We start from the raw sequence: 20,104 nt of genomic DNA on the forward strand, positions 1-20,104 counted from the left end.
GCATTCAGCAGCAGCTGGCCTCTTTGTCTGTCTGTCTGGCTTTCTCTCTTGCAGCAAGAGAAAGCAAGCTGGCCAGAGGGTCTGGCCACCATCAACTGTATCAGGTATCCAACAGCAGCAGAATCTCTCTCTCCTCCAGCAACAAACTCCTATACGTTGTCTTCTCCCAAATGGAGGAGACAAAGTACACAAGATTGCTGGAGGGGAGAAAGAGAGAGACCAGCCGGCATGCAACATTACTGGCTAGGACTGCATGCTGCTTCTTGAGAAGTGAGCAAAGGGGAGAGGGGCAGCAACTCAATGCAGGGCTTCTGGCTCAGGAGTGCTGTTCTGGGTGGCTAGGGGTGGGTCTTACAAGGGGGAAAGTGACAGAAGATGCAATAATCAAGGTTAGGCAGAGGTAAGAGGCAGCTGAGGTGGCCCTTCAAGGGTTCACTCACTACCCCATGGTCCATCTCACTCACTGTTTCTTGGTACACCGTGTCGATGAGCTACCCCTGCATATACTGGCTTCCTGGACTATTCACTAGTGATCTGCCTAACAAAAGAGTAGGTCAGCTAGCGTTCATGACTGTGGTCTCATTACAGTGTATGAATGCAGTGACTCCCATCTTGATGGACATCCGTTACAGAAAACAGATAACTGGCAGTGGCTTTAATTATTTGTTGGATTGCAGTCAGTAGTGTTTTTCAATTAGAACTGGAGATCGTTTTCATTTTCAGAAATCTTTAAAAATCTTTTTAGAAGGCAAATTTGAAATATTCAAATACTGACCAAGGAGCCTGAGTTTAGGCATCCAAGTTTTAAAATGTTGTTTAGAGTTGTGACACTGGGGAAAACATTCTCTTTCAGGTGTGCTGCAGAGACTTTGTTGCGAAAAAGCTGCATGCTGCTGCAAAATGTAATGAAAGAACTAATGAGCTCCATTTCTATAATTCAGGTCAGAACTATTTGTCTTCAGAAGCTTTACTGTGCAGTTCCTTTTGAATGAATAAAATGATATTTTTATGCAATTTGGTAATAGGGCATGCCTCAGTCACATGCAGTAAAACATCAGTCACCTCAGGGCTATGCAGGTTGTGTAAACCACAGACACTGCAGCATGTCAAAGTTATGTTAATAATGTTCATTAAACTTGCTCCAAATACTTCTGAAATTGGAACCAAGCAGGAAGATCCTATTGTTTGCTGTGTTTTGGCACATCTTAGAATCAAAACATACATGATCTAGTTTTAGTTCTACCTCCTTTAACTATTTTCTCTTATGGGCAAATGGAAGCTTCCTTCCCTGTTGGGTACTCTTTTCTGACTCGTGAGGAAGAGAAAAGAGCACCCAACTGGTGAACAAAGTGCTTGCTTCTGCCAGCTTGGTTGCCAGATTGGCTTTTTTAAAGCCAAATTTTGGGTTACGGCCCATTTGACCCACGAGTATACCCCTCAGGTTCTGGGCGGCCCACCCCCGCTGTGTTGGTTGCTTCTGCCATTGATGCAGCAGGCATGGCTGGTGTGGAGCCCTAGTAGGTAGAGGGGGCACATAGCCAAGTGGGGGCTGCCGCAAAGGCAGGTGGCTGAAGGATTCACAATCCTTCCTATACACGTGGGCCCTGCACATTTGTCTTTTTAAAAGCTAAATAGCAGCCCTGGATGGGAACAGTCAGGAGTGGGACAGTGGTATGTGAGAAGAGGTTTTTTTATAAACCCTTTTGCTGCTCTGGTAACAGTTTCATACACGTAGCCCGCTGTAGATCCCAGGAGAGAAGCTTCCACAGATGCCATGGAAGCTTACCTCCTGTGGTTATTAGTGACTTTGGGGGCATGATTTTAGTGTGTATGGCAGTCCCACTCCTGATTGTCTGAAGAGCCACTGCCAACGTGTGTAGACAATACTGAGCTAGATAGATATTATGCTCATATTATATTCCTTTGTTCATCATCTACATTAATTTTAAATCCATTTATTACTTCATTTTAGATGCAAGGTCACAGGTTTATGTTCCTCTGGATACGACAGATACACTGAAATGTTTCAGAGAAAGCCTAGAAAAATCAAAACACCACAGCAGAGCTCTTAAATATAGCAGGAAATTGCTTTCATTATTTCTTGCTCACACACAAGGTAAAGTACTTGTTAAAGTTCCTCTTAGGTCACAGTAGGGTGTCTGCATTTTATATCTTATACTAGAAGAGATAAATCTACTTTAAGAAATACATTGAAATGAATACTTAGCTTAAAATAGAAAATAATGATCAATACAGGTATTTATTTGATTAAAGGATCATTTCAGGGTGTTGTTTTTTTAAATCAGTTTGCTCTGCCTGTATTATTTTTATGTTCACTTATGTTCAAGACTGTTTAGCAAAAGTTTTGGATCCATACTTCTGAAGCTATTTTCAATAAGAAAACAAAGGCAGTCAAATATTTTTCATGTATTGCTTTAAATAATATGAGAAAATGTAGTGACATTTATGGGCACCAGTCTGTAAGGTATGCTGAAGATTAACATAATGCTGACTATTGACCAGCTTTGGGGATAATGACCGGGTTGCAAGAGTATTTTATTTATGTATTTATTACTTTTATATATTGCCCTATCCAAACAGCTCTGGGCAGTGCACAACAACAAAGTAAGTGTTTCTTTCCCCCAGTTTCTCTCTCACATGAACTCCCCAACTCCTTTTGCTCTGGTTTGGCATTATATCTGACCAACATTACATTTGCTTAATGCAAAACTACTCAAAGACAGGTCTTCTCTGTTGCCGTCTGGAGACTTTGGAATGCTCCCCCTGCTGAAATAAGAGCCTCCCCATCTCTGACAGTTTTTAAAAAGTCTTTAGATATGCATTTATTCACCCAAGCTTTTAAATTAGAATTGTGGTTTTAAACTATTATCATATTGGTTTTATTTGTTTTAGGTTGTTGTAAATATCCACCTTAAGTGGCGCAGTGGGGAAATGCTTGACTAACAAGCAGGTTGTTGGTTTGAATCCCCGTTGGTACTATATTGGGCAGCAGCGATATAGGAAGATGCTGAAAGGCATCATCTCCTACTGTGCGGGAGGAGGCAATGGTAAACCCCTCCTGTATTCTACCAGAGAAAACCACAGGGCTCTTGGGGCGCCAGGAGTCGAAACCAACTTGACGGCGCACTTTACCTTACCTTTAAATATGCAATGATACAAATACAATAAATAAATAAATAAATAAAACTAGAGATCCTCTGAATTTTGCTTTGGAGGTTTCAGAGCATCCATTGTGATAAAAAGTTAATATTTGTCAGATGTAATACATAAACAGACTAAATGAGAGGGTGGGAGAATTTGTGTGAAAGCTAGGGAAGGGAATATTTAATTTTATGGCTGTCTACCAATCCTGTCAACTAGGTTAGGCTAGAAAACACTTCTGACTTAATGTATCTTCTGGAATTGCAGTGCATCAATCTTGGAATTAATCTTGTGTTCACTATGAAGAAGCAGAATCTCTTGGATAGTGGCCAACATCCAGACTAAAATTGCACTGGCAGAACAAGGTTTGCATTGTGGAATGGGCAATTTTCAGTTATTCTCCCTTCCTACTGCAGTTGCCTGTTCCTCATAGAAATATGTCCCTGAGGCTTAAGCAACCCTCAGGGACATGTTTTCCAGAGGTACAAAGGGTTGGAGAGAGAAGGGAAGATAGCTGAAAATTGCCTCTCCACCCTTGAGTGATAGAAAATGTTGTTTTGCCAGTGTGGCATTAGTTTAGTCAGAGAGTATATTCAGTAAATTGAGTACTTTTTCATTTTAGAACATTCTGGAAAACTAAACAGAACAGTAACTTTCCAGTTTGGTTCACGTCCAAAAGTGGGATTTAGTATGGGGACAGAGTTGACATATCAACCAGAACCACCTGATCTTTCTGAAGAAAATTTTACTTCCCTCAGTATGGTTGAAAGCAGTTCCATTTCTCAGTCAAAACTATCAGTGATCATCTCTTCATATGAAAGAACTCTTGGTAAGAATATAATCCACTTTTGCTTACAGTTTATTTATATATCATATTTATATACCACCAATAATATGCATCTCTAGGCAGTGTACGCAATTTGATACAGGCAAACCTCGGCATTCACGGGCCCAACACCAGGAATTTCGTGTATCTGCAGTCGGGTAATTGCTACCCAAACTCGGCATATGTGGAAAAAATCAGTCAAAAAAGTGTAGGAACCTCATGGATAGATTGAGTAGCTCCTCTTGACGCCCCCTCTGCCCTGCACGTGCTCTCATTATTTTCAGCAATTGGGGTGTCCTCTTATTTAGTTTCCATTTGACTGCCTAAGTGTCAACACCTCGTTCTCTAGCTCCTTGGTGCAATTAGATTTTTATATACCGCCTGATATATGCATTTCTATGTGGTATGCGCAATTTGATACAGGCAAACTTTGGCCTGCTAACTTTGCCTGCTAACTGGGCAAAGAGGCATCTTTTTAACATGGTGATTCTCTTTTAGCAGGGGGAGAGTTAGTGACCCTATCCACCTCCAGCACAGTACATCCAGTGACTGTTGCTGGTGTCTGTCTTATGTTTAGTTTTAGATTGTGATTCCTTTGGGGACAGGGATCCATCTTATTTATTTATTATTTCTCTATGTAAACCGCTTTGGAAACTTTTGTTGAAAAGCGGTATATAAATAGTTGTTGTTGTTAACAATCAAAATGAAAATTACTATTGGTTTTTGTTGGTTATCGACCTTTGGACTGCTTTAAATGACAGTTATTTTGCTTACTGGACTAAAACTTGGTGAAAGGAAAATTCGAGGGTGTGCCATGGGCTTGCTGGGTGGCACACCACTAATTTAATGGATTTTGAACGTGGAACTGGCAAACAACAATTCTAAAGCTTATCGGACTAAAGCTAGGTGAAAGGAAAATTTGAGGTCATGCCATGGGCTTGCCAGAGTGGTGTGATACAAATTTGATATGGCACCACCAAAACAATGGCAAAAACAACATTCAAATGCTGTGTCGAATGCCAAGCAAAGGTGCCATCGACGGACAATCACGATGCATGTTTACTGTGCTTAGGGGAGCAACATAACCCATCAACAGGTAAATTTCGTTTCTCATTCTCCAAGCAAACTCTAAAGAATCAAGCGCTCTGACTTCAAGCGGCATTATGTGATGAGGCACTTCGACCTCCTATGCAGAGAGTGGCTTACCTGTCGACATCGGGAACGATGTCGAGCACAGTAATGACTGCAAAGGAAACAACTCAGGTGGATCCTGCAGATATGCAATCTAAAACCAACAAAGAGACAGATTTTAAACAGCCTGAAACTGTGTTGAAGAAACACCACAGGCATAAGAGACGCAGAAACTCTTATGGGGAAGGAGAGGAAGCACGCCCTCAAATTTTCCTTTCCTTTCACCAAGTGTCACGAGGAGCTAGTCAATCTATCTGTGAGGTTCCTGTGCAGGTGCAGAACCCATTCATTATGAATACAATGGATCACTACCAGATCATAAGTTACAGGTGAGCAACCTGTTTTTCCCACATATCCGTGGGTCAGGGTTGGGCGGAAATGACCTCCAAAGCCATTTCTCCCCAACATTTCGTAACTAAGAGCCATTTTGTGGTTTATTTTGAAACCACCCCCCCCCCCAAATTTAACAACTGGGGAGCAGAAGAGGCCTTTTTCTGTGCTTGATTGTAAACTGATGATGGCATGTATGTATATGTTTTTAATTGATTTGTACCCACTTTTATAAAACTTTTGCACAATAAAAGGTCTTTAAAAGAACCAAAAAAACCCTCTGAAAACCACAGTTTTTCATGGACAACTATTCATTCAATCTATCTATCTATCTAATATTTATATACTGCCCAAAATTTTAATGTCATCATATGTATGTTATAGCACCCTCCATTTCCCCCTGCAACATATTAAAATTATAGCATAAACTCTGTTTTTAATATACTATTCTAATAGGGGGTATTGGAGCTACACTTTATATTTACAAAACAAAAGCCCCAAATACTAACAAACATAATAATATTGATTTTTTAAAACTTCCTGAATTAATCTGAACTTATTTATATAAATGTATACAGTACTAAGGCTGTAATCTAAATCACACATAGCAGGAAGTAAGCTCCACTGAACACATTTCTGAATAAATATGCATAAAACTATATATGGATTAATGTTTTAAATGTTTTCTACTCAAACCGATGAAAAACAGAAGCGCTTCAAACATATAACCAGCAAGGCCTCAAGGTGCAGGCTTTCCATGAACTTGGAAATCTTCACTTTTATACAGAAAACAAAAGGTATGTTCTGTCTGTAGTGCAATATATATGCACAATGATGCTTCCTTAAAAGTTGTTGTTAATAATTTAGTGTGGAAAGCCAGTCTTGTGGTGGTGAACTTGAATTATCCCTTTTGCTAAGCAGGGTTTGCTTTGGTATTTTGCAAGTTATATCCTTCAGTTGTTGTATCATTTTATATTAACCAGCTCCAATCTTGGGAGTCATTTCATCAAATCTCAATTAGACCAACCGGCTAGACCTTGATTTGTCTAATTGAGATTTGAACTAACTGAGATTAGTACTAACTGAGCTGAGAAGAGAGAGAGGGCCTTTTTGGTGGTTCCACCCCGTTTATGGAATAGCCTCCTCAGTGAGGTTTGCCTGGCTGTCACTTAATTATTTTAGATGCCAGGTAAAGACCTTCTGTTTAAAAAAGGCCTTTTAAATTTTTGGTTTTCAGCTTTGATCTGATTTTTACTAATTTTAAAATGAGTTTTTGAACTGTTTTGTATTTTATTTTATTTTATTTTATTTTCTCTTTTCTTTTCTGTTATGATTTAATGTATTATGTGTTTTTATTGTATGTTATAATCCTCTGTTGTGAGCTACCCAGAGAACAATTTGTTTTGGGGTGGCTAACAAAAAAAGATGATGATGATTACGCCAGCATGGTATAGTGGTTAGGGTGCTGGACTAGGACTGGGGAGACCTGAGTTCAAATTCCCATTAAGCCATGAGACTTGCTGGGTGACTCTGGGCTAGTCACTTCTCTCTCAGCCTAACCTACTTCACAGGGTTGTTAGGAGGAGAAACTTAATTATGTACACTGCTCTGGGCTCCTTTGATGAAGAGCGGGATATAAAATGTAGATAATAATAAAGCTATTATTATTTCATGTTTACACAGTCAGACAGGTGTTATTGACTGGTTTTTTTAATCCAGACATCGAGTCCTTCCCAAGGACCTGGGATGGCTGAATTTTATTGTCAATGTTGTTGCTGTTGTTATAGATATCGTCACAGAATATAGGCTGTTCCCAGTAAAGCTGCTTTTTGTAATTGGCTGATGGTGATTTCTGTGGCCCCAATGGTGTTGAGGTGCTCTTCAAGGTCTTTTGGAACTGCACCCAGGGCGCCAATGACCACTGGGATGATTTTGGTCTTTTTCTGCCACAGCCTTTCCATTTCAATTTGTAGATGTTTGTATTTGGTGATTTTTTCTATTTCTTTTTCTTCTATTCTGCTATCCCCTGGTATTGCTATGTCGATTATTTTGACTTGATGATGATGATGATGATTACTACTACTACTACTTTGGCCTAACAGCGATTAGTACTTGTACTAGGAGTTCACAGTTGTCTTGTTTATTTCCCATGCTAGGTGCACTGATGTACGGATATTGCAAGACTTTAATATTATGCTTAAATGTCTCTGCTAATATTTTAGTGGTGCTGATTGCTATGCAGTGCTCCCAGTTTCTCCTGTTGCTATACAAATCCCTATCTTTAGCACTTACCTTTGTATTTGCCTTCCTTGTTTTTATATTTGTTCCCCACAGTATTTATTGTAAAGCCCCTTTGATCAGATTTGTCAAGCTTCTGCCAAATGCAGGTTTCCCTGTACTTACAAGGTGCATCTTCTGTCGGTAGTCCTTCATTAGTGAAGATTAGTGTCGTCAATTAGAGTGGTCCCAGAAACTAGTTCTCTCTTGTTGCACTATCCTTATAGCCAGTACAGTTTTATCCTCTATATTTGTAGTCCTCTCTCATTTACAGGAAGAATTGATGAGAATGTCACCTGGGCTCCTGGTCCTTCAGCTTCCTTTACAGAGCCTTACATTCAGATGTGCTACATTCATAGCTATGCCTGGCAGTGCTATGCATTCCCATATAGATAAACAAAAAGGGATAATGATCCATGGGTCAAAGGAAATATTCATTTGGAATGCATAATTAAGTAAATGTAGAGCTAAAGGATAAAGTGGGTATATTATGATGCCATCTGTGGGATCTAGGAATGTTGCAGTGTTGATTAGGTGTATTTATTTAAAAAAATTGTATTTAATAAATTTGTATATCGCCCACTACCCAAGTCTCTAGGCAGTTTACAACATAAAACAAACCAAAAATAAAATATACCAAGAATTCAATAGTTTAAACATATGAAAAACAGAATATCCATAAAAACACCAACTAACTAAAAAGCTTGGCAGAAGATATGCGATTTGAGTGTGTTTGTCTTTTTGAGAGAGAAAAAATAATTACTATATAATGACTATTACTGGTGGTAGTTTCACTGTTACTGACAAGCGCTTGCCACAATGATAAAGTATGTGGGATTTCCCTGGTGATTCTGATTTGTGGCCCTTCTTCCCCTAATGAGGCAAGGTGAGAGTGTCACCTAAAGGACTGAATTGGTGCAGGGTTGGCTGCCTTTGTGCTACTGCCTCTGGCAGCTTTGTCTCACATGGAGCTTTGCCTCCTCCACCAGCTTTTTTGTGGCATCTCAGCTGCTGCCACCATCCTTCCTTCTGTTCCATCCTACTGCATCCCAACCTCTTCCTGTTCAAAAAGCAGAGGGCAGGAAAGTTGGAGGAGCAGGACTTCCTACTCCTCCAGTGTCCCCATCCTCTTCATTTTTTAAAAAGGTAGAGAGTAGAATGAAGCCAGGAAGAGGAACAGCAGCAGTAGCTGACATGCCCCTCAGCATGAGCACCAGGCAGGGAAGCCTTTCCTTTCACGCCTTTGCAAGGGCTCTGCCTGAGCAATGGGGACGAGCTGCTGGCAGCCTTCCATCCTAGAACCCTTTCAAAATCTTGCAGGGAAGAGATGGGGAGCTTCTGACTTGACCTTTGAAAAGCCTTTGTAAGGGCTCAGTGCAAGGAGGGTGGCCACTGGCAACCTTCCTTCTTTCTGAAGAGCTCTTGCAAAGCTTTGACAGGGTTGGACTTCAAGTTCCTGTTCTGACTCTTCCCAGGCTTTGTTAAGGAGAAGAGACCACTTGCTGGCAGCTTCTTGTTACCCCTGTCCACGCGAAAAGTGGCCAAGGCGATGAGAAGAGGCTGTGAGCAAGTAGCTTCCTCTCCTTAACCTCCAGTCCCTTTAAAAATGTGTCAGAAGGTGGGGAGATGTGAGGCAAGACAACATTTTCACCTTACCTCCAGCACCCCAAAACCTTGGCCAACCCTCCTCCAGATTGTTCTGGAGTGCTTATTGTGGCTACTTCTCCAAGTGTGTAGTTGCACATATTTATTGTTTGCCTTAAGCGGATCTCTGAGAAGAAAAATTTGCTGACACATCAGCATGACTAATGGTGCTATATTAGTGCTCCTGCACATTGTACAGGCCTTTGCATTCAGTATCTACAAGGCAAACTTCTCCATTCTGGGTAACAACACATTGTCCATTTCTAATATACAGTTCACAGCCTTGTTTCTCTAGTTTGGATAATGAAAGCAAGGAGCTTGAGAAATCAGTGATATACAAAACAACTTTCACTAAAAATTCATTAATGGATCCATCTGGTAACTTGCAATACAAAATTCCTTCGCCTTTTCTCTTTGCTTTAATTGTAGTATTATTGCTCAAATGAACTATCTCTTCGGGAACATCAAACAGTTCAGTATAGAAATCCAGGTGATTTGAGATGTGAATTGTGGACCCACTGTCTAAAATGAATCCTGCATCTCCTTGTAACAAGGACACACTATAGTTGCAATTTAAATCTCTCTCAGTTAAGTCAGCTTTCCTTGACTGATTCTTGGGACAGTTTGTCACCTTGTGGCCAGATTGGTTGCACAGAAAACATCTAAAGTCATTAGTGCCTGTTGGCCTCATTTCAGACATTACAGGAGCAGTCTCCCTGCTGGCGGTCATGTGACCTCTCCCTCTGGACTGTTCCCTTGGCAACGGAGCCAGAGCTTTTGGTATGCAGATGAGGACCCCTGCAATTTCCTCTCATGGCATTCCCTCCCCACCTTGGGTTTTCTCTGGTATGGCCACATGTCGCTTTAAGAGCGAAGTTGCTTGCCAATTCATCATCATAGAACTCAAAACTTGCCTTCTGCTTCCTTCAGCAGATATAGTTTCCACTGCTATCTCAAAAGTTAGAGCGGTGTGGGTTTCCAATTGCCCGGTTATATTACTATAACTGGGAGGCATGCTTAGAAACAGAGCTTCCCGTTTCTGATTCTCTGTAAATTCCTCTCTTGCTGCTTTAAATTCTGAAAAATAGTCCTAAAGTTCTCCTACATGGGTGGCAAAAAAGTTGCTGTCTTTATACTGGAGATTCTGTACCCCCCTCGTGTGCCGGCGGCGGCGACGCACACCGCAACAGGCGCATGCGTTGCGCCAGCTTTTATTACATGTAAAATCGAGAGACAACGACGGGGGCAGGGGCGGCAGGGAGGAACTCTGCCACCCCAAAAATGTTTTAGAAAAGTCCAGCGCCGGAGGGGGAAGAGCAGTGGCGGCAGGGGGGTAAGTACTACCCCCCCCACCCTTAAAGCCACACTCCCCCCAGTGCCGGACCATGCCTCTGTGGTTCCATGTACATCCCTAGTTCAGGGGAGGGCTGGTGGTTTCGCAGATTTTTAATATTTTACATTTTTTAATTCCCTTTAAAATGATCGTTAAGGCAGCGGGGTGGTGGTGCGCGGAGGTTTCCCCTCCCTCCACCGGCCTTCAATACGCACCTCTTGGGCCTTTTAGGCCTGGTTTGGGCCTTTTAGGCCTGGAGGCCGCTGCGCATATACAAAAGGCCTCTGCAAGGCCTGGCATGACCCATGGCCTTGCAGAGGCCATTTGCGCATGTGCGATGGCCATTTTTGTTTTGGCGGCTTTTTAAAAAAAACAAAAATGACTGCCATGCATGTGCAAATGGCCTCTGTGAGGCCATGGGTCATGCCAGGCCTCACAGAGGCCTTTTGCGTATGCACAGCAGCCGCCATTTTGGCAGCTGCGCCGTTTTTAGCAAGGCCCATACGGGCCAAAAAAATGGGCCTAAAAGGCCCGAGGGGTGCACTTTGAAGGCCGGCGGGGGGAGGGGGAACCTCCGCACACAACCCGCCACCTCAACGATCATTTTAAAGGTAATAATTTTTTTTTAAGTATTTAAAATTCACTAACCCCAGCCCCCAGACTGGACCAGACCGGGGATGTTGAGGGGTCCGGCTTTTAACCGAACTGGGCCAAACAGTTCAGTGCACATCCCTAAACTCCATATCCCTCCAAAATCAAACCAGTGTTATTCTTTTTCCTCCAAAACCAAATGGTAGAACAGGAGCTGTGAACTTTTGATCCCTGCACATCTTTTTAACATAGGGAACAAGCAAAACAGTTGTATTACAGAAGACATATATACAAAAAGAGGAGGTTTGGGTCTCATTCCTTCACAGGTGGAAACAGCTGCTTGGCACACAAAGCATGCTCCTTAGCTTAGGAATTAGATTTGGGGCAGGGAGATGGAGGACTGGTAGAAAAAGCTGCTTAGAGGGCTTTGTGCATTGAGGGGGGAGCAGGAGTCTACTGCATGGTTGTCAATAAATTGTGTGGTGGGAAGGCCAGAAAATCCCTTGCCTAGCTAGATTCTCAAATTACGTGTTACACAAGGTTCTGTGGCTTTCCCCCTCAGTTTTATTTAAGTCATGACTTGGGGCTGAAGAATCATGGATGGAGATAAACCTTTTAACACTTTTTTTCCTTGAGTCATTTTTCAGCTTAAAAAAAACCCCACCTAATGCGGCTTTTGGGGGAAAGATGCAGAAAGATATGGGGGGTATATTGAGAAGGGCAACTTTTAGCTGAGGGGCGGGTGGACGGATGGGAAAGATTTAAATGGCTTTTCTCCAGCTGCTCTTCCTTTGGTCTGATTCACAGTCTCCAGAGGCTTAAAACAGAGAGACAGAGAGAGGGAGAAAGTTAGAATGGAATTTTATGTTCTATAGAGCTTGAACCTGAGTTGGGCATCCGGGAGGATGTTTGAGATAGAATCTTATTATGTTTGTGATCCTTGAACCCCCAAGACTAAGTGATGTGGATGGATCTTCAGTTTTTTCTGTTCTGTGAAGAAGGGTTTCTTTCTCCCCTTGTTCTTGTCTCCTGAGCATTTTTTATATCTCCTGGGTTTCAGGGGACATGGTTAAAATGTATTGCAGTTTTTCTCCAATGTGTTGATAGCTAGTCTAGGATCTGGAGTGGGTAGGGATGGTCTCTAGATCATAGATTAGAGCCTGTTTCCCTTGGGACCAGTCCATGTACCGACTTCCTCACTGCTTCTAAGACAAAGAAAAATGCACATGTGAGAGTTCACCCTTTTCAGCTTTTTCAGTGAGCAGCAAGAAGGGGCATTTTACCATTCTGGACAGTACAGATTCAGTTTTGTGTCTCTTCTTCCTGTGTGTAGTTTTCAAGTTTCAGCTTGTATCCTGTTTCCTCGATCTATTACATGTACACTGGAGGGCATGCTGCAAAATAGAACTGTCTTTGTCATCTATTTTTTTTAAATGTCAGCAATATAATAGATAATTTAATGTGTTACAGAGATGCTTTCAAATGCTGGTGTCAAGGCCTTGATGCAGCCCTCAACATAGCTGATGCACTTCATCACTGGCAAGAGTTAGATGACTTGTCAGAGAATGCCATTGGCAACTTAGCAAACAGATCTCAAGATTACTGTGATAAATTCATTTCTCGGGCTGGAATTTGGGGTTGCTTACAAGGAGCAGTCTTAGCAGCCAAAATTTCCCAGTGAGTATTTTATCCATTTGCTAATCTATAATTTTCTGAGCCAGCGATCTTAGGGCTTTTTGCACAAATTCACATTAACAATTCATGAATATATTATTTGTTAAGGATGCAGTGCTTACCATTTTTACCATTACTACTTTGAAGACCTTTCTGGGCAGAAATACAGAATTACTATTATAAATTTTGAATGTATTTCAATAAAGTATTTTCAAAAATGGAACCAGGAAGGAAAAAAAACATAGTCATAATCACGCTTTAGGTTGTGCTCAGACTCCATCTTCATCAAAGCTACTTTGCAATCTCTTTGTCATCACCTGGATTTTACACACTCACAGGATAATAAAATAAAACAAAATTATTCTGTTAGCAAACTGAAACAGGACATAATCATACATATATTTAAAATATCAAGCAAAATTTGTAAAATTAAAGTGTGATGACATAAATTATAAAGATGACATAAATTATACATAGGGGGCAACCTTCCCATTCTTGTTAAATTAAATATTTTTGATAAAGTAGTATAGTATGGATAAAGTGATTCTTTTGCTCAGTTTGGCTTCCAACCAAAAATCCTCATTGACAGCAGTGGGCTGCTGCACAAACTCACCAGATTACATGAGATGGGGAGCTTTGTCTTGATAGACCAGCTGCCTCTGGAAGGAGAGGGAACTGATATTGGTTCCATTCCTACCGTATAATACTAGATTATGAAAGCTGAGAAAGCTCTGAAAGCTGAGTGCTACAACCATTTGTTCTGAGATATTCACACAGATCTGAGCCAGCATGGATCACATCATGTGCAGGCCTGGGTACAGAACCAGCAGTGGCCAGTGAGGTAGTCTGCTGGAAGGGAATAGGCAGAAAGAGGCCTCTGCTTCTGAGTGGTGACTGACGGGGCAAATGACCCAGTGCTCTTACTGGTAGGAGATACCAGGAGAAAGCAGAAGATGGCTGGTAGAGTCAGCACCATGTAGGTGAGTGGCTGCTGACTGACTTTAGGTGCCCAGCATGAGTGCTGACATTAGCAACTGAGTGCTTGTAGATCTGGATTGAGATCCGTTGAGATCCATAAGTATGGGGTTCTGCACCTGCGCAGGAACCACATGGTAGCAATGCCGCAGTTCGTTGAAGTGTCCAAGCCCCACTTCCATGCCCACAGCATGCTATCTTCACCAGAGCCCCTGGTGGCGCAGTGGTAAAACTGCTGCCCTGTAACCAGAAGGTTACAAGTTCGATCCTGACCAGGGGCTCAAGGTTGACTCAGCCTTCCATCCTTCCGAGGTCGGTAAAATGAGTACCCAGAATGTTGGGGGGCAATATGCTAAATAATTGTAAACCGCGTAGAGAGCTTCCAGCTATAGAGCGGTATATAAATGTAAGTGCTATTGCTATTGCTATTGCTATTTAAAGCTGGGCTGGGCGCCATGTTCCTCAGTTCTTTTCCAACCGCTGTTGTGTTTGGACCTTGGTCTGTTGCTCCTTGTCGGAATAGTTCTTCAGTGTTATTCCATCTTTTGAGTTCATCTTAAAACAAAACAAAACAAAACACAAAGACTGTTATTTCGGTACTTGACCTATTTCTGGCTGATGGACAATGATTGGCGTTTTTGACTTATTTCTGGCTGACGGATGATTGGCATTTTTGTCCTTCAGAATGGACTTGGCTTACGCATATTGTCCATCGATATGGCTGAGGAGAAATGGAGCTTTAAGAGGTGTGAGGGCTGCATGGTGTAACTCCCCTCTAAAGATATCCATGAGTTGTGTCTCATTTGCTTAGGAGAAGAGCACAGTGTGTCTACTTGCAAAAATTGTCTGTCTTTTTCAAAACAGACTTGCAAGAATTGGGCACTTTGGCTTTGTGCCGCCATTTACAATGTCTTAAGCCCTCCGACTCTGGGTAAACCCCATCCATCGACTTGGTCTTCAGAAACGCCACCAAAAGCACCTTCGATGTCAAGGCCTCACAAACCTTTGACTTTGACAGCAACACCGACATTGAAGGCTTCCATACCATCAACATAGACTTTTCATAGCCCAAAGCTTCCTTCTGGTACATGTTCTGGCTCGACACCGAAGCCCATGAAGTCCATGACTAAATGATTGACCACTGACGCTTGTCCTTTGACACCAAAGGAGCCTAAGACAATCAGCTTAACATGAGAATGGACACTGTTTCCGTCGAACCTACAATTGTTACCTTCAATACCAACATCTAAGTCAAAGGCTGCCCACGATATTGACCTTTCAAGTCCTTAATGCTGAGAAAGTCACTTATACCAATGGGTCCTCTCAGTGCCGACCACCCTCCAACACAACGTGGTCGACATCGAGGGCTCATTCATTGTCTCCCACACCAATGCCAGTCACCTCATCAGCGACTGAATACCAACATGTTGCTCCATCAACACTGATGAATCCGACACCACACTTTCCATTCTTGATGTCGACTCTACATACACGGGTCCTGTCAGCATTGCCAAATGCCAATGCCTGCATTCGATGTCGTCGAAGAGGAAGAAGTGGACAGGGATTCTGGCTTGGATCCTACAACTGCACACACATTGTTATCGATTCTAGACTCCTTTTCTAGTACCCCATCTACATCGACATTCAAGGGGTTTCTCCCTTGAAGTGCTGAGGGATGTCGCTTATGTTCATCAGCTCCATCAGCACATCCTCAGTCTACTTTAGCTGCTGCTTACCTAGAAAGCCCTTCAACCTCGCATTTTTGTGGTTTCTCCCATGCATCAGCAGCTGGCACCACCCTTGCTATGGCATCCATGGGGTCCTTTTCCCCTGGTGCCCCATATGATTATCAAGGGGAAAGACCATGGAAACCCTTTGCACCATGGTCATACAATCCAATTTCTTCCTCACTACCAATTGCCACCCTAGCGAGTGGATATGCTCCAAACAAACCTGTTACATTTGCATCTGAGTCAACACAGACCCTAGCACTAGCTGGAGTGTCTCAAGCAACACAGATAACCCCTCCACCTCTCAGGGAGATAGGTACCCAGACATAGGCACAGTCTCCACAAATAAGATCTGCTACAGAAACTCAAACATGTATTCCATCTTCTCCAACTGGGTCTCCATCAGGCCATCATGGATCCTCTGATTTTGAATCTGATCCTGAAGATGCAGATAGCTTAGTGGATCCTCCCACTGATGTGCCACCCTCTACCTACGTTTCTCTAAATGAGGAGACGAAAGCTTACCATAAGCATGCATGGGCTATGGCAGAAGCATTAGGCTCGGATTTGAAGTCTAAACTTTCCACGATAGACTCAGTATTTTTAATTTATGGTCAAATCACAAGCCACTCAGCCTATGGATCTTCCTGTTCTGCCTGTAATTTCCAGGGCAGCAAAGTGTGCTTGGGAGGTATTACACACATCCACTCCTATCTCAAAGAAACTAGAAAGTTTGTATCGTATACAAGAGAAGGATAACATTTACCTTTTAAAACATCCTGTACCAAACTCCCTGGTTATTGACTGTACCACCTCGTCAAAATCGATTCCATCTGATAAGGAGGGAAGGAAATTAGATCTATTAGGGAGAAAAAAATTACTCCACTTTCTGTTTGTCCATTAGAATAGCAAATTATTCAGCCTACACGGCCAACTACAATCATGGCTTATGGGAATTCCTTCAGGGAGACTTTGATAATATGTTGTCTGAAGTATTCAAGAAAAAAATTCTAGCAAACATTAGATAAGTCAGCTGATCTTACTAGGCAGCAGTTAAGCACAGCAAAACATCTTACTGAATCAGAATCTCACTCCTTAATGGTAGCTGTCATACTAAGAAGACATGCATGGCTACGGTCTACAAATCTTCAAAGTGATATGAAGGAGAAGATTGAAAGCTTGGACGCTGGTGGAAAGGGCCTTTTCAGTGAAACAACCGACTCCAACATGGAACAACTTTAAAAAAATCCAAATTCACTGCAAAAGCTTTTACATAATCTGCTTCTACTTCTTCATACAGCACTAAGTATCGTCCTTATTCTAACAAACAGCAGCCTCCTTTTGGACAACAGGATCACTGTGATTATAGAAAACAGAATACAGTAATCCATACCATAAGCATCCATACCAGGGGAAGGGCAAGAACAATCAGTCCTAATGAACCAAGCAAACAGAACCTCAGAAGCACCTTTGAGGTACAAGACCGCCCACTGACATCCCTAAACTCCTTCCCATTCTCCCCACCAGGGGTGTTAACACGTTGGCAGGCGAGCATCTTCAACACCCTCACAAATCGCAATTCCATCTCTTCAACCAGTGCACAACTCCATCAAGCTGGCACGACATGCCCCTGCATGCATACGCATAACATCGGACCTCTGGGTCCAGAAGATCATATCCTCGGGATACGCCATAGAATTCAAGACATCCCCATATTTTATGGGAATGAAGTTCACTCAACAGTCCCTGTCGCTACAGGAAGAAGTGTAGGAGTTGTTAGGAAAGGGTGCAATCACCGCTGTGCGGTGGGCACACAGATAGGAGGGTTTTTACTCCTGTAATTTTCAGGTCCCGAAACAGAATGGTGGAATCCATCCTATCATGGATATACGCCACTTGAACAAGCTGATTCATGTCAGAAAATTTTGCATCATAGCATTGCAGGAGATCCTACCACTTCTCTATCAAGAGAATTGGCTTTCAACGCTGGATTTGAAAGATACCTACAGTACTTTCATATTGGCATAAGGGAGCAACACGAAATACCTATGTTTTACTGTAGCTGAACAAGTGTACCAATACAACTTCTTACCCTTCCGACTTTCCACCCCGTCCCAAGGGTATTTACCAAATGTATGGCCGTCGTGATCTCCCATCTGAGGTTGCAAGTTATTATGATCTACCAATTTTTGGACGATTGGCTCCTGACATCCAGGGACTGAGGAGAGTTACTTTCTCAGACACCGTATGCTTTAACTCTCCTCCAAGACTTGGGGATCCAGTTCAATTGGAAAAAGTCCCACCTAGAGCCAGTACATGTCATTAACTACGTCGGAACTGTATTGAACACAGAAACCAGGAGAGCATACTTACCCAAAGAAAGATATGAGTGCATCAGAGACCTGATCCAAGTGTTCCAGCAACATCCGTCACAGCCAGCTCAGGTAATCCAATGACTCCTGGACCTTATGGCATCCTGCAACACAGTAATACGTCATTCACGATTGAATATGAGAAAGCTTCAACTTCGGTTTCTGTCAATTTTCCACCCAATCTGAGACAGTAATCGCAAGCACCATGGTTTCCACAGCTACTCAAACTGCTGGGAAACCATTGCCATTGTCTGCCTCAAGAGCTAGATCTCCTGTCCCAGGACAATGGACTCGTCTTCCACCCAGACATACTCACACTCCGTCTGATGGGATAGCAAATTGTATCCTAAAAAACATCTTGCTTAACCAAAGAAAGCCCTCCACTAGACGTAACTACTTTGGGAAGTGGCTGTGATTCAAGACCTATGCTACATGGTTTTCTACTAATACAAGCTACTTTTAAGGATATACTCCTCTATCTAACTACATTAAAGACACAAGGTTTGGCTAACATGACCCTGAAAGTCCACTTGGCTGCACTCTCTTCTAAACACCAGTTTAGAGGCACCAGTTACAATGATTACTACTGCACCCTCTTCCATGGGGAGCTAGCTAAACACCCATACTTATGGATCTCGATCCAGATAAACAGGTTGCTCACCTGTAACTTATGATCTGGTAGAGATCTGTCGACATCCATAAGATCCTCCCAGACCACCCACGCCTCTGCACTAGTGCTCTGCTATGTGCGTACCAGTGTACATGTCATTCTCTTTTGATGCTGATGAACTCACCTGCTTATCTGGATGATCATCCTTCATGGTGGTTGTCCAAGAACTGAGGGACATGGCACCCAGGGTGCCTTTAAATTGCACGCTGTGGGCTTGGAGGTGGGGCTTTGGTGCCTCGACGAGCTGTGGCATTGCTACCATGTGGTTCCTGTGCAGGCACAGAACCCCATACTTATGGATGTTGACAGTTCTCTACTAGATCATAAGTTACAGGTGAGCAACCTGGTTTTAGTAGCTGTACATGCATGCTGCTGAATTCAGCCATCTCATACCTCCACTGCTGCCTTGTGTGTCCCACTGGTCAGGATATGCTACTTCTGAGTAGTGCCACATTAGAAGTAATGCTGTTTCTAAGTAGTTCCCAACAGGAAGAAACACATCTTCTTTTTGGGCACTACTTAGAAGTACTTCTATCCCAGTGTACCACCTTACCAGCTACTGTTGTACTGTGTGTAGGTTGTTTGTTTGTTTTTGTTTTTAAAAAATTCTGTTAGCACTCTTCTTTTTGCAGAAAACCCATTCCAACAAGAACATTTCTGTGTGTGAAATCTCCCCACCCCGCTGCCAAGCATTGCTCTTGCTAGATCAGGTTGCCAGTCTATCAATCAGCACTTAGTAGGAGTGTCAATAGGGGACCCAGTAGGGATTAATATTACACTCTAATATTGGGAAATAACCAGTTCTCAAATATTTTATTATTACTAAAAATCTGTTTTATTAGACTATATGCTTGTTGAAGGTGCTGTATAAATGCTAAAATAACTACTACTACTACTACTTTCTACTGCTATTACTAATACATTGGGTTTGTACTACTAATAAAATACTAGCAAAGGAGCTGAAGGTATTTTTACTTATTTATTTATTTATTTATTTATTTATTTAACATATTTTTATACCGCCCAAAACTTACGTCTCTGGGCAGATTACAACAAAATAAAAACAGAAAGTAAAGCATTAGTTAAAACAAAAATGAAAAATTTAAAACATTACAACTATTTAAAAATTTTAAAAGAATATTTTAAAACAGCATTAAAACCATTAAAACAATATTAATTAAAAGCCTGAGCGAACAGATGCGTCTTTAAATGCCCTCTTAAACAGAGACGAATGTTTGGGCGGTATAGAAGTTAAATAAATAAATAAATAAATAAATAAATAAATAAATAAATACTTTAAAAAATCTGTCAGAGATGGGGAGGCTCTTA

General features: G+C 42.0%; 1 protein-coding gene across 5 annotated transcripts in view; it reads left to right on the forward strand.

The window, feature by feature from the left end:
- CFAP54 (cilia and flagella associated protein 54) overlaps positions 1-20,104 on the forward strand; it is a 264,824-nt gene that overhangs the window by 140,720 nt on the left and 104,000 nt on the right. For all 5 annotated transcript variants that reach the window (XM_053252437.1, XM_053252439.1, XM_053252438.1 and 2 more), the window contains 5 exons: positions 854-941; positions 1,973-2,116; positions 3,785-3,991; positions 6,219-6,306; positions 12,825-13,031. In XM_053252437.1, the coding sequence (XP_053108412.1) occupies positions 854-941; positions 1,973-2,116; positions 3,785-3,991; positions 6,219-6,306; positions 12,825-13,031 (734 nt within the window). The remainder of the gene's footprint in view (positions 1-853; positions 942-1,972; positions 2,117-3,784; positions 3,992-6,218; positions 6,307-12,824; positions 13,032-20,104) is intronic.

The sequence above is a fragment of the Hemicordylus capensis genome, chromosome 5, assembly GCF_027244095.1.
Source record: "Hemicordylus capensis ecotype Gifberg chromosome 5, rHemCap1.1.pri, whole genome shotgun sequence".
Lineage (NCBI taxonomy): Eukaryota > Metazoa > Chordata > Lepidosauria > Squamata > Cordylidae > Hemicordylus > Hemicordylus capensis.